General features: G+C 42.9%; 1 protein-coding gene and 1 long non-coding RNA gene across 2 annotated transcripts; both read right to left on the bottom strand.

Annotated features, from left to right (window-relative positions):
* Nucleotides 1-531: 531 nt before the first annotated feature.
* Nucleotides 532-2258, bottom strand: LOC120721633. The gene is made up of 3 exons (XR_005693216.1): nt 1484-2258; nt 1012-1154; nt 532-916 (listed from the first exon to the last, which is right to left on the bottom strand). It is a non-coding gene; the product is annotated as an uncharacterized LOC120721633 (long non-coding RNA).
* A 106-nt stretch (nt 2259-2364) lies between these two features.
* LOC120721573 (B-cell receptor CD22-like) lies at nt 2365-6253 on the bottom strand. Its single transcript, XM_040012028.1, has 8 exons — nt 5975-6253; nt 4792-5148; nt 4445-4669; nt 3897-4250; nt 3541-3771; nt 3170-3418; nt 2789-3052; nt 2365-2507 (listed from the first exon to the last, which is right to left on the bottom strand). The coding sequence occupies exons 1-8, from the start codon at nt 6024-6026 to the stop codon at nt 2365-2367; spliced, it is 1875 nt and encodes a 624-aa protein (XP_039867962.1). The 5' UTR covers nt 6027-6253.
* Nucleotides 6254-13665: the final 7412 nt, after the last annotated feature.

Raw genomic sequence — 13665 nt, 5'->3', positions numbered from 1 at the left:
TGAGATTTTGAGCCAAAACCTCCTTCCATCAGTGAGAACTTTGAAGATGAAACGAGGCTGGGTCTTCCAACATGACAATGATCCAAAACACACCGCCCGGGCAACAAAGGAGTGGCTCCGTAAGAAGCATTTGAAAGTCCTGGAGTGGCCTAGCCAGTCTCCAGACCTCAACCCATAGAAAATCTGTGGCGGGAGTTGAAAGTCCGTGTTGCTCGGCGACAGCCCCAAAACATCACTGCTCACGAGAAGATCTGCATGGAGGAATGGGCCAAAATACCAGCTACTGTGTGTGCAAACCTGGTAAAGACCTATAGTAAACGTTTGACCTCTGTTATTGCCAACAAAGGTTATGTTACAAAGTATTGAGTTGTATTTTTGTTATTGACCAAATACTTATTTTCCACCCTGATTTACGAATAAATTCTTTACAAATCCTACCATGTGGATTCATGGATTTTTTTTTTTTTTTTTTTTTTTTTTTTTTTTTTTTTTTTTTTTTTTTTCACATTCTGTCTCTCACAGTTGAAGTGTACCTCTGGTGCAAATTACTGACCTCTGTCATCATTTTAGGTGGGGGAACTTGCACAATCGGTGGCTGACTAAATACTTTTTTTGCCCCACTGTACATACAGCAAAGTACTCGGTTATGAGCTGTGATGACGAAGAAATAAAAATACACAAACATAAAATGAGAAGTTTGTTCACATTAGATTTAAGAGATGCTGGTTGTACTTTATGGTCCTTTTTGGAGGTTTGTGTTGATGATTTATATTCATGGCAAGTCACTTATTACCCCCAGAAACAGAGGAGCCTGATGAAACACAAAGCAGCTCCAGGCTGTGTTCACACTCTGGGATGTTTGTTAACGGTGCTGTACAGTGCAGAGGCATCCTCCACAGCAGCTTGGTGTTTTGATCTGTGAAGTAAACAATAAAATGATACTACTATTGTATGCAAAGTATTAAAACAATAAACTTGAGGTGCAGTTATCCTGTGTGAAGAGCTGCTCACCTTCTAGCACTTCTGACATTCATGGTGGAGTATGTAACACTCTCTTCCTGGTATCTGTCACGCTGAGCTGAGCTGGAGTTGGAGCTAGCAAAGTCTGGCCGGTTTGTACTAAATTGTACAGCAGCATATTGAATTTCATCCGTCTGTCAAACACATGGATGAACATTTTTTAGGGCTTTTTGACTTTTTGCATACAGAACTAATAAACTAAAACCGTTAATATCATAACACTTTCTTCCTTCCTCCCCTCTTACAGTTAAATATCTGTTACTACCTCAAGGTGTCTTGATTTTGCTAATAAGTTAATGCAGAAAAGCATGAATGTGGAAGGACGAGATAAATAATATGGGTGAACATTGATACAATGGATGTAATCAGTCTGTGTGATGGGTTGAGCTAATTGGTGACTCTGAGGTCTGAACATTATGTTTTAGGATGTTTTCACTGGAATATCTGAAGTCTCATCAGTCACCTGTGCTCCGTTGTCTGGCCTCTCTGCAGCCTCTGATTGGTGTTTCAATGATCTTCTGATAAGACAATAAAATACACATTTCAGCAAACAGGATGGATTCATGTTTTAATGACACAAATGTCCAGTGGAATAAATTCCCAAACTATGAACAAGATAAATTATCACAGCTAACAGAAGCAGTCTTCAGCCAACCGAACCTGCAGGAAAGTGATGTTATGAGCATAAGTTGTAATGTAAATATATCAGAAAAGTGCAGAAAAGTCTGGATAAACATTCAAAGGAAGTCAACATTAGATATGAGGCCATATCTCTATGCAGCTCTCTTTTAAAATTCTTGCCAGTATAAAAGGTTTTGGCTCACAATTATTCTGCTATTTTCAAAACGAGTGAAATCCATGGACTGAGATGGTTAGTCATAAGTTTTAATGCTACACAAACCCTTTGCTGTATGTTTTTCCAGCACTTATTGCTTGCTTGCTTGTTTAGCGATGTTCTTATAATCTGTACTAACTGATCAGCTTCACACCATGTACCATAACTTTTAAACTTGTCAATGACATTGTCAACAAAGTCTCAGAGAACTTTAAGTGTCTGGAGTTGACTAATAAAACGATCTCTTAGTTTTTGGTCTTTTCTGTGCTCTCAGTGTGAACCTGTACATCTACAGAATTAATATCTGTCAGAAGAAGTCATTTCAATGTTTTGTTCATTCCCACAAGGTTGCAACAATTGTGATTACATTTTGCAACGCTGAAGGATTACATCACATGTTTTTGTTAAAGATGCCATGAAATCAGACAAACCTGACAAAAACTAGGTTATGAGACTAACATATAAAAAGTTGAATATTTCTGACAGAAAATGTATTTCTGACTATTGTCTTAAGATTGACTTGAACAAAAAACACCTTTAAAATCCAAATCAGTTATTAAAACATCCCACCTAATCCAGAGTAGGAGAAAGAGGAGTATGATGACCAGAGCAGTAACAGAGACTGAGAGGATTACAGGAAGTTCCCATGAGCCTGGAAGTAAGTGAAACAAAAACATTGAACTTGATGGGTTAATCAGTGATTGATCATTAAATAATACAATTTTCTCTAAAAATGTTAGAACATCAGGACTTAATGCTGTGAACTAAAACCAAAATTGGATAATCGAGGATTCCAGGATGTTTTTTTTCAGTTTTTCAGTTTAATTTTATTTGTGAAAAATTACAACAGTCCCCTCACAGTAGTTTTTATTGTGAGGTGAAAACCAAACAATAATATTATCAGTTTCAACATCAGGTGCATCAGTAACTTACCTGTCACAACAGTGAGATGATGGGAGGTGGAGCTGCGACGTCCTCGTGTGTTCTGGGCTTCACAGTAATAACTTCCACTGTGTTCAGGTCTGAAGTCAGCGATGATGAAGTTCTGTCCAGATGCTTTTGCTGAGTCATCATCCTCCTTGTACCAGGTGTAGTTAGCTGCTGGGTTAGCATCACTGCTACAGGTCAGAGTCACTGAACTGCCCTCCACTAACTCACCAGAGGGACTGACTGACACAGAGGGAATCTTTGGAGCATCTGGAGGAAACCAAGAAAAATTATTTACATTCAGTGTGAGAAAATTTCGACCAAGAATGAAAACATTACAGGAAACTTTTATCAAGACAGATCACTGATCTGCTGCTGTTTACTCACACTGGACATCTATGAATAAAGACACAGAGAGCTGATCCTCAGTCTTGCAGTCGTAGATTCCTCTGTCCTCAGAGCTGATGGAGGTGAAATTATAAATACCTTCTGGTGTTAGAGGCAAGATTTGGTTGCCTTTGTACAAAGTGTTCTTAGCTGCTGGATTAGCATGTGTACGACAGGTCAGAGTGACTGAACTGCCCTCCACTATCTCACCAGAGGGACTCACTGACACAGAGGGAAGCTTTGACGGATCTGCAGATAAAAGATTTCTTTATTAAAGTTGGCGTTTAAACTCATGTAACATTACAGCATGATAAACTGTAGCTGGCTTGGAGCTGTGATATGTTGTTGGTGACACAGTGAATTAAACTCACACACTGATGGAGAGCGGTAATCCTCGTATCCAGAGAAAGCACAGGAGATGATGTCTCCAGGATTAAAGTAGTCTGTATAAGCAGAAGTTTGCTGTGTCGTCTTTTTCTGTCCGTTCCTGAACCAGACGTAAGAAAGACGACCAGCTGGACTGCAGCTGCTTTGACACTTGAGCTCTGCCTCAGTCTGAGTCTGCTGGACTGATATTATTCTGCTCACCTTCACCTGCAGAGCTGAATATGACAGCACGGCAGTGACATCATGTAGAGAGAGGCTTTATGTGTGGATATGTAAGTCTACCTTTGATATCTGAGATCACAAAAACAAAAACCTGCTAACATTGTGTTTTCTTCAGTACCTGTGACACTCAGAGTTGTTCCAGGTAAACTACTCTTCCATTCAAAGCTTTGTGATTTGAATTTAAAGTGATACTCGGCTGAATCCCTTTCTGTCAGGTCTCTGATTCTCAGAGTCGAGCGTCCTCTCTCTGTTTCAATGACCTCAACACGACCTGCATAGTGGGAGTCTGTTCTGAGGTCCTCGGGGTGTGAGCGATGCTGCCACTGATGACTACGTTCAGGACTGAACCAGAATTTGGACACAGCAGGATGTGTATGACTGTAGATGCAAGAAATGTCCACTGATGAACCTTTGAGGGCACAGATGCTTCTGCTGGTGTAAGTCACTCTGTTACAGGTTTGATCACCAACACCTAAAATATATGAAACAGATTTGTTAGAGGAAGATTTGACTGCAGCACCACAGAGCAGGAGGCTGTTGGGACTTATTGTTGATTTATTGGCTTTACTGAGATATAAAATAAACATGAAGATGCAGCAACATCTTTTTTATTAGAAACAGAAATTAATGATATGTTTTGTCAGTGTAAGACTGAAGTAAACTCACACACTGAAGGAGAGGGAAGCTTCTCGTATCCTTTTACAGCACAGGAAATGCTGTCTGTATCATCAAAGTATTTTTCAAAAGAAGACTCCTTTTTGTCAATATTCACTTCATTCTGGTACCAGACATAGGAAAGAGGATCAGGTAGACGACAGCTGCTCTGACACGTCACCTTCTTCCAGGAAGGATACAAGGTTGGCCAAGTTTTTATCACTTGTGCCTGGAGAACTAAAAATTATGCACAGCAGACTATAAAACATGCACAACATTCATAGCTTATAGTGTCTCAAAGTTCCACCAAAACTTTTCATTTTGAAAACATGTTATACATTTAAATATAAAAATCTGACCTGTGACAGACAGAGTGACTCCAGGTGATCCAGTATATTTCCCTCCTGGTTGGTTTGTCACAAACTTGAACTTGTACTCAGCTGCGTCGCTCTCTCTCAGGTCTGTGATTCTCAGAGTGCAGTCTTTGTTATCACAGTGATACTGAACACGACCTGCAAACTCTGCCTCTGTCCTCACATCCACAAGTTCATCACCTTTCATTTTAGTAAACCACACAGCTTTTTCAACAACAGTCACGTTCCCATTCACTCTGGATGGGTACGTGTAGGTGCAGCGTATGTCCACTGTTGATCCTTTTAAGGCACAAATCTGAGTAGAGGTGTAAGTCACTGACCAACCATCCTCACCCTGAACTGCTGAAACACATCAGAAACAAAACAATGAATTCTTCTGCTTTTAAAGGTGTGTCCACGCTCTCTGCAGTTAACCTGTATGTGAGCTGAGGCAGGAGGACACACACTCTGAAGGTGCAGCGAAGGAATTTCACCTGTGAGCCACGAGGAGGCTGAACTGAAGAGAAAGGTTTTTGTGAGAAAAGAGAAGTGAGAGAAATAAATGAGAAAAGCAGAAACTGATGTGTGGAACTTTACAGCTGATGGGAAAGTTTCTTAAAACATTGGTCAACCTGCATCTGAGCAGTTATTTATGATGCACTTGCGGGAAGAATTGTCAAACAGCAAAAGTGCTCTCGAAAAAAAAAGCTGAGTCGGGTGATAATAAGAATAAGACCAAGCAGTCCCAGCGTGACTGCATTCACAGTTGTAAACTCAATACATTTAAAGTACTCATTGTGTAACTGAGGATACAAGCTCACTATAAGAGAGGTCGAGACAATTTACGGTTCAAAATATTTAAAGAAATGTTTTACAGACTGCGTTCAGGTGGTTTATCAACATCATTAAAATGACACTTGGACCTTTGTGTGATTTTAGTGTAGCTTCATTGTTTAACTCAGTTTGTTTCTTTGTGTTGTGTCTGTGTGTTTTCTTGCTAATGTGACAAAATGGAGGCAGAGGAAAGTTTAACAGAAACTATCTTCTCTTCAACTTTTGCATAAACAGGGCTGGAGCTTAAAATATTTAGAAAGTACTAAACTACAAATGTTCTATATTTCTGTGTATTTTCTTATAGTTGATCAAAAGTCAGTTATCTGTAAAATATGAAAATGTAAATATAAAATACCTGACAAAGTGAGAAGACAGATGATTGCAGCTTGTGCTCCTTTCAGTCTCATGGTTGGTGTCCTCCTCTCTTTGCTGTGGCTGCAGACAAGTTCAAACACATCAGCAGGTAAATGATATATACAAGAAATGATGTCTGATGTGTATCTGATGGTGCTGTCCACTATAGTTAGTGTGCACAGTTACTGTAAATGCCTAAAATGTGATCGGAGTGCAGAATTTCTGCTTTGCAATCTCACTGTGTTCGAGATACAAACTTCTCAGTTTAACCTGCTGTTTCCTTCCTCTTTCTGACAACTAAAAGTGCTGCAATTTCATCATTTTACTTCTGCATATCCATCCAGTGACAAGAATAAACTGTCAAAGACAAACTGAAGTGGTCCGCACAGCCGAGACAAATATCCCACCTCACACACACTATTATTACACATATGTGAAAATAATAAAACCCTATAGGGTACACGTGAAGTTTAGGTTCGATACAGTGCTTTAGGTTCGGCACGCATATGTATCGAACAATACAATTTTTTTTAAAAATTTTTATCAACTTTTCTTCTAATGATGCTGTCTGTGTTGAGCGCTCAGTGGATCTGCATGCGACTACTCCGCCTAGGCTGCACTGTCAAGTGCAGATCCACTGAGCGCTACCTGAAATTGAACCTCCCCCACCCTCATTCAGATCTGGTGTTTGGAACTATTTCGGTCTTCATGTGACGTATGACCCTGAAGGAAAGGGTCATGGACAAAAGTAAAACAGTATGTTGGATGTGCCACGCAATGCTCAATTGGTGGGAGCTAGTGCGTTAGCGCAGTTAGCTCGTTAAAGTGTTGGCCGTCCAGCCCCATGCACGGGGCGATCCGCGCTAACTCGTTAACGAGATTTCCCGCGTTATAGCGTTAATGTCATTTCAACGAGATTAACCTGAAAGCACTAGTGGGAGCACAACGAATATGACTGCACATTTACGCCGACATCATCCTAGTGCAAAGACAAGTGGAAGCAGACTAAAACAACAAGCACGCATGCTACAAACTTTACCCGAGTCATTTAGACAGCTGTTAGCACATGATTCTCCTTATGGGGACCTGATATGTTTAATATGCTGCTGAGAATATAGCCCAGAAGAAGCGTATAGTATAGCTTTTATTTTGGAAAGAGACATTTCTCTGTAATAAACTCTCTTTTCCAAAGATGAGTGATTCCTCAATCAGATATACTTTTTAAAAAAATTATTTTGCTGTTTCAGCAACATTAAATTTAAAAACTGTACTTTTCAGTTAAAATATATATTTATAATTTTAATAAATGACAAATTGAAAAAGCATGAACATTTTTTTGTATCGATAAAATATCGAACCGTGACACCAAAGTATCGAACTGAACCGAACCGTGAATTTTGTGTATTGTTGCACCCATATATATATATATATATATATATATATATATATATATATATATATATATATATATATATATATCAATACAGCCACGTCAGACAACTATTGACTGTAGGGTTTATTTAGGCCAGTGGAACACAAGACCAACAAACTGCACGACAAAACAAGATAAGACAGAGTTTTTTGTCTTTGTGGCTCACAAGGGAAGCCAGCCCAGGCCTTCACCTGTCCTTAGCCAACTTCAACTAATTCCTTCGCTACAGCACTTTTTATTGTCAGCAAGCAATCATTCATGAATATGCCATTACAAATACATGTGACCAATATTCCCTCTAATTTTTTATGTGACTGAGCGAATGCACCAACTCCCTGAGCGATCTCTTGGACCACTGTGAGCAACAGCAGACATGTGCGCTGTGGTCACGCCAGCATCGAATCCATCCAAGTTACAAGTTAATTTACAGTATTTACATTTATGCTAGACTACTTTTAATTAACTGCTTTAGCATACTTACAATGAAAATTAAAAAAAAAAATCTTGTTCATGACCTGTGTAGTATGCTAACATTCTTGGAAGTAAAAATAACTTGAACTCCAATTTTGAAAACATTTTTTTTTTTTATAAAGCTCTGACTTGTATTTTGAGCAGTGTTGGGACTAACGCGTTATTAAGTAACGTGTTACAGTAAGTACGTTATTATTGTGGTAACGAGCACGGTAACTAGTTATTATGCCAAAATCAGGAACGCGTTACTCGTTACTGGGATTTAGATCGTTATTCGTTACTTCGTGTGGTGGCTATCGCGGAGCTTCCACAGATTCAGTAACATTAGCAAGTGGTGGAGGCCTGCAGCTGGATGAGGGAAAGGGGAGGCAAGAGGAGAGACCCGAAGTGGCCGCCCGTCCGAGTGTCAGGTGAACTGAACTTCAGGTAAGAAGTTATGACCTGCAGTCTATCTGGGTCAGATATAAACCAAGTTTAGGTGGAGTTTATTTTCGTTATGCTGACTTTTTCGTACTGTGTGCTAGCTAGCATGACGGAGTTTCTATACAGCTGGGTGGGTGCTACGATGTTACTGATGTTGAACTTTATTTTGTTCATAAGGTTAATTATTAGAGTTTCCAACCATCCCCTAAAAAATGGAATCCTCTCATATTCAGAGAAAATATTATGCGTTTCGTATTGAGGTGAAAAGGAACGCACTTTGTTCCGGACTTCAGCTACAATGAGAAAGACACAAAGCTGGAGTTATTCTGCGCCTTTAGGCTGTCAGCTGCCTCTTCTTCTCTCATTCTCTGCCCTCCCTCTCCTGTTTCAGCCCATTCTCACTCCCGAGGCGTAACATGTCGACGTTTTGTCACGTCCCGCGGCGTTCCTGAGGAACGCGAAAGGACACCTTCGGCGTTCTTATGGTACGCGACGGGTTATGGCTGGAATCCAGTGCAATGACGCTCCCGCTGTAATAGACGTTCCACCCCTGTATTCCAGCCCTAAACCTAACCTTATCCCTAGCCCTGACCATAACCTTATTCCTGACCATAACCTTATTCCTGGCCTTAACTTTAATAATGTTAAATAGCGTGTTTCTAAGAGATTTGAAAAAAAAGAGCGAACATGTGTAGATTGAGTCAAGACGGTTCTCATATTTCCTCTTTTTTCCGAGGTCGTCATTTAGGAACGTGGTGGGTAGCCGAAAACGTAATATGTTGACGAGTTGTCACCTAGCATAAAATGTTACGCTTTGGGAGTGAGAACGTGTTGCATGTTTCTACTTCAATCATGAAACTGATCAATGATCAGCTGATCGGCGTTTCTCCCTTGTTTGTTTATCACCCGCTTCGCACCAGAAAGAGGAAACCAGCAGATGTCGCATTAAGCAACAGCAGCACGTTTGATCACCTGTTGTTAGAATTTATTTAATATTAATTTCTAGTATCAGCTGATGTTTGCTGGAGCCACAGCTGTAAAAGCTGCTGGTCATGATATCGGTTTGGTTATGTGATGAGAGGGAAACATGAAGATGAAACCAGGAGATGTCCTTACTGAATCATCAGAGCTGAACAGGTGATGGAGAAACAGGTTTACCCTTTAGGTGACATGAATGAGTTGAAGGGAAGTTATGAACTGTTTCTGAGAGACAAATAACACCAGGATCCTTTTCTAAGTAGCTGACAGCTGGTTACTGTGCAGGGGCGGGTCTAGCAAAGTGTTGCCAGGGGGCCAGGTAGGGCATTAACAGGGAGAGGGGGGCACAAAGAAATACTTTTCTTTCTTATTCTCATTTAAAATGTCTCGCTTTTAATAAATAATTATCTGAGTCTTACAACAAACGATTGATAGATTGATACATATACACCATCAAGACAGTGAACATCACTGTCACAACAGTGTTTGTTTTCATTCAAAGGCTTTATGATTTTTCTTTTTTTTTTTTTTTTTTTTTTTGCCTGTCCCGTTTGGCTCTTTTGCCATCAGAATTGTTGTCTAAAGGCAAAGAAAGATGCCCAACGGATTTACTTTACCAAATTGACCATCCCAGCCTTGCCGTAATGGTCCATTTGATTCACCTTTTATTCTTTATTTTATTTTCACTTACTGAATACGGGACAGACTTGACTGGGGGAAAGAAGGGGAGAAAGAAAGAGGGAAAGAGAAACAGCTGAGAAGAGGGACGGGGGAGAAGGGCAAAAGACAAAAACCAACAGAATGAGCAGAAAAAAAAAAAGAAAAAAATGCATATATCAATCACCTGGATCACCTGCTAAGAAAGAAAAAAGAAAACAAGCAGAAGAGAACAAGAGTAATAGAATAAACAACATCACAATGATATATGGGAATATGACAGTAAATACTAAATATTAAACATTATTGTGCAGCACATAAGATCAACAGAACACAGTGTGCTTTGAGGTAGGAGCCAAAAAGGGTGTAGTTTGTGGGTGTGATCACCCGTGTGTACACCTGTGAGCATGGACGCACTTGTTTTTTCAAAAGGTTCCTTCATGTAATGATCTGCTAGAGGGTGTGGGGGGGCCGCAGCCCCGTCCTCCAGGGCATGAAGCAGGTATGGAGGAGATCAAAACTCCAGACATCCAGAGGCCCCCAGAACACAAGAGACCAAGGAAGACCAACAGAGGGGCAGCCGTGCCACTGTCCCAGTAAGAGCTGAGGAGAGTCCCAGATGAGGGCTCACTCAGCAGCCGCGGAGCAGAAGCCAGGGGGAGTTGTAGTGACGCGCCCGTGAGCTCCGCCGGCAGCCAGCCGTGCCTGAGTGACCGAGCCCCAGGCCGAGAGGCTGGGGGCACCCCACCCCCGAAGTGGCCCGAGCGAGCTCCAGGCCCCGATAAGCGGCCGCCAAGGAGTGAGCCGGTGTGTACCTGGACGCCCACCCCCGGACACAAAGAACCACCAACGCACCGATGTCTGAGGGAGTCCGCCACTGGCAGGGGAAGTGGTGGTAGGGGGAGATAGGCCTCCAAACCTTGGAGGGCCTAAGATGTCCCCAGAGAGGTGGCGCCTGACACCCAACCTGACATATAGACACAGAAATACAGGCACACACATATACAAACATCCATTCCCACCCTCATGCTCTCATATGCACTTACTCCACACTCAACCAACGTGGAGACAGACATAAAGAGACGCTGTACACACAATCACACTCCCCAAGCATACTCTACAAACCGGGTCTAAGTACCCTTGCCCCTAGAGGGGGGAACTGCACCCAGACCCAGGTGGTGTTACCCTTTTCCCTGCGGTGGGGGGAGGCAGACCGCCCCGACTCCGCAGCAGCAGGGAGGCCCCACACTCCAGACGGCCAACTCCTCCTCCTAGCCTCCCCGCTCCAGCAGGTCGCAGAGAATGGGGGTGAGAGAAGACTCCAAACCTCCCTCCACCCGCTCATTGTAGTGTTGATGCATGTGTGTTCTAAGGTGCATTTAAAACCCAGGAGGGCATGGAGCTACCTGCCAGAGAGCAGCAGGTAAGCGCATGGTCCCTCCTGCTAGCCCTCAATGTCTACGTGTATTTAACATTGAGAGGTGGGCAACGACGCCAGGGGTGGGGTGTACACCCTGATGGTACTTTGGATTCCGTGTATCGTGCCCACCCCCAAGATCCTATATGTATGTGTAATGAGAGTGTGAGTAATGTGAATGTCTAAGTTGTGGGATAAAATTGAGGCAGAGGCAGCCAGAAGGGGACAGGGGGGGTGGTAGCCTCCTCTGCACCCTGGTGACATACCCCTACTCCAAGGTCCTGCATGTGTGGGTAGTTATGGTGGAGCGGGAAGAGGGAGGCAGCTGGAGATGGGGAGGGAAGGAAGGGAGGGGCAAGTGACCCCTCCCTGGGGCCAGCTCCCCCGCTGACCCCAGTAGGCACCCCCATACTCCGCGACCCACCAGGGAAAGGGGGCCCAGGCCCATCCAGACCGGGGCCCAGCGCAGCAGCGCCTCCCGGCCCCACAGAGCCCGGGACAGTCCACCCAACCCCACCACAGAGAAAACTCCACCCACCCCACCATCCACTCATCTTCCAGACTACATAAGACAATAAACACCCAGGCTGAGATCTTCCTCCACCTCTCCTGTGTCTCCCCCTCCTGCAGAGAGAGCCCCTGAGGAGAGGAAAGCTCCTGCGAGATGTGACAATCTTCCCCACCAGTTGAAGAGCCCCCCAGGTGGCTCGATGCACCGGCGGCACCCTGCTCCAGGGCTGGGCCCCCATGCACCCACCCGCCCACAACCCTGGCAACACACCAACCAGGACCCAAGCCCCCGAGGCCCGGCCCGGGCCCCAGCCCAGAGACGGAGCACCCCCAGAACCTCACGCCCATCCCGGACCCACCCAGGGGCAGCCAGGCTACCAGGTCAGTAACCCACGTCCGTCAGCACAGACCCTCCCCTAGCCCCGCTGCACGCAGCCGCGAGGAAACAGTCACCTGAGAGCCAACAGAGCCCCTAACCGGACATGACCGCTACCCCCGGGTTGAGCCCCCCAAGGAAGATGCCTCCGGGGAACCCCCCGACGCCCTAAGCCTGTCCCTACCCCCACACCAATCACAACAGTGAAGGCGGGACCAAACTATGACCCCCCACCCCCACTAGGTGATGGAGCTAATCAAAGGAGCCCAGAGCAATTGATCTGATGTGGTGGCAGAGGCTGTATCAAGACTAATGTAATCTAATAGATAATTTCTATATTGGTTAGAATTAAGATTATTTTTATTTTTCCAGTTCATGAGAACTGTTTTCTTGGCTATGCATAGGGCAGTGAAAACCATATGGGCGATATTCTTTTCTGAAGTGACATTATCTAAGCTGCCCAACAAACACACTAAGGGGGAAGTTGGAATGTTACATTTCAGACACTTCGATAAGTCTTCACATATCTCGCGCCAAAACTTCTGAACTGGTGGACAGAACCAAAGAGCGTGGATATAATTGTCCGGTGAATTGGTTTGGCAGTGTGAGCAGTTGTTGGTAGACGTAAGGCCCATCTTGAACATCCGATGACCTGTATAGTGCACTCTATGTAATATTTTGTATTGAATTAATTGAAGACTGGGATTTCTAATTAGATGAAAGGTTTTTAAGCAAATCTGAGACCAGAAGTTTAGGTCTAAGTTAACTGATAAATCCGCTTCCCATTTTGCAATAGGAAGTGATATTGATTCATCTGTTTCAGAAAGCATTCTGTATATTTTGGATAGTAATTTGGGGGTTTTAAGAGTAAGAAATTGAACCACACTTGGTGGTGTTTGTAGTTCAACTTGACCCGGTTTAAATTTCTTTTTTACTATGGATTTAATTTGTTGATATTCTAAAAATCTTTTCTTATTGATCCCATATTGTGTAACTAGTCCGTCAAATGAAATAAATTCTGTTCCTTCTAGTATATGTTCTAAATATTTGATTCCTTTACCACTCCAATCTGAAAAGTTTATCATATTATTGTTTTGTAATATGTCAGGGTTGTTCCAGATAGGTGTACGTTTGCATGGGATTAATGAAGACACCGTCAATTTTAGAAACTCCCACCATGCTGTCAGAGAAGAGCTGATGTTGATGCTTTTAAAGCATTCATGTCGTTGGATGTTTGAGCTAATAAATGGTAGGTCTGAGATCTCTAGATTATTGCAAAGTGCTTGTTCTACATCTAGCCAAGGTTCATCTAAGAGGGTATGTTTTAGCCATCCTGAGATAAACTGAAGCCTGTTGGCTAAGAAGTAGTGCTGAAAGTTAGGCAGTTCTAGTCCTCCTTTATCCTTGGTCTTTGTAGTGTTTTTAAGC

This window comes from Simochromis diagramma, unplaced genomic scaffold (genome assembly GCF_900408965.1).
Source record: "Simochromis diagramma unplaced genomic scaffold, fSimDia1.1 OVJJ01000272.1, whole genome shotgun sequence".
Lineage (NCBI taxonomy): Eukaryota > Metazoa > Chordata > Actinopteri > Cichliformes > Cichlidae > Simochromis > Simochromis diagramma.
Note: the sequence above shows the minus strand (reverse complement) of the source record. Positions and strands in the feature narration are given on the sequence as shown.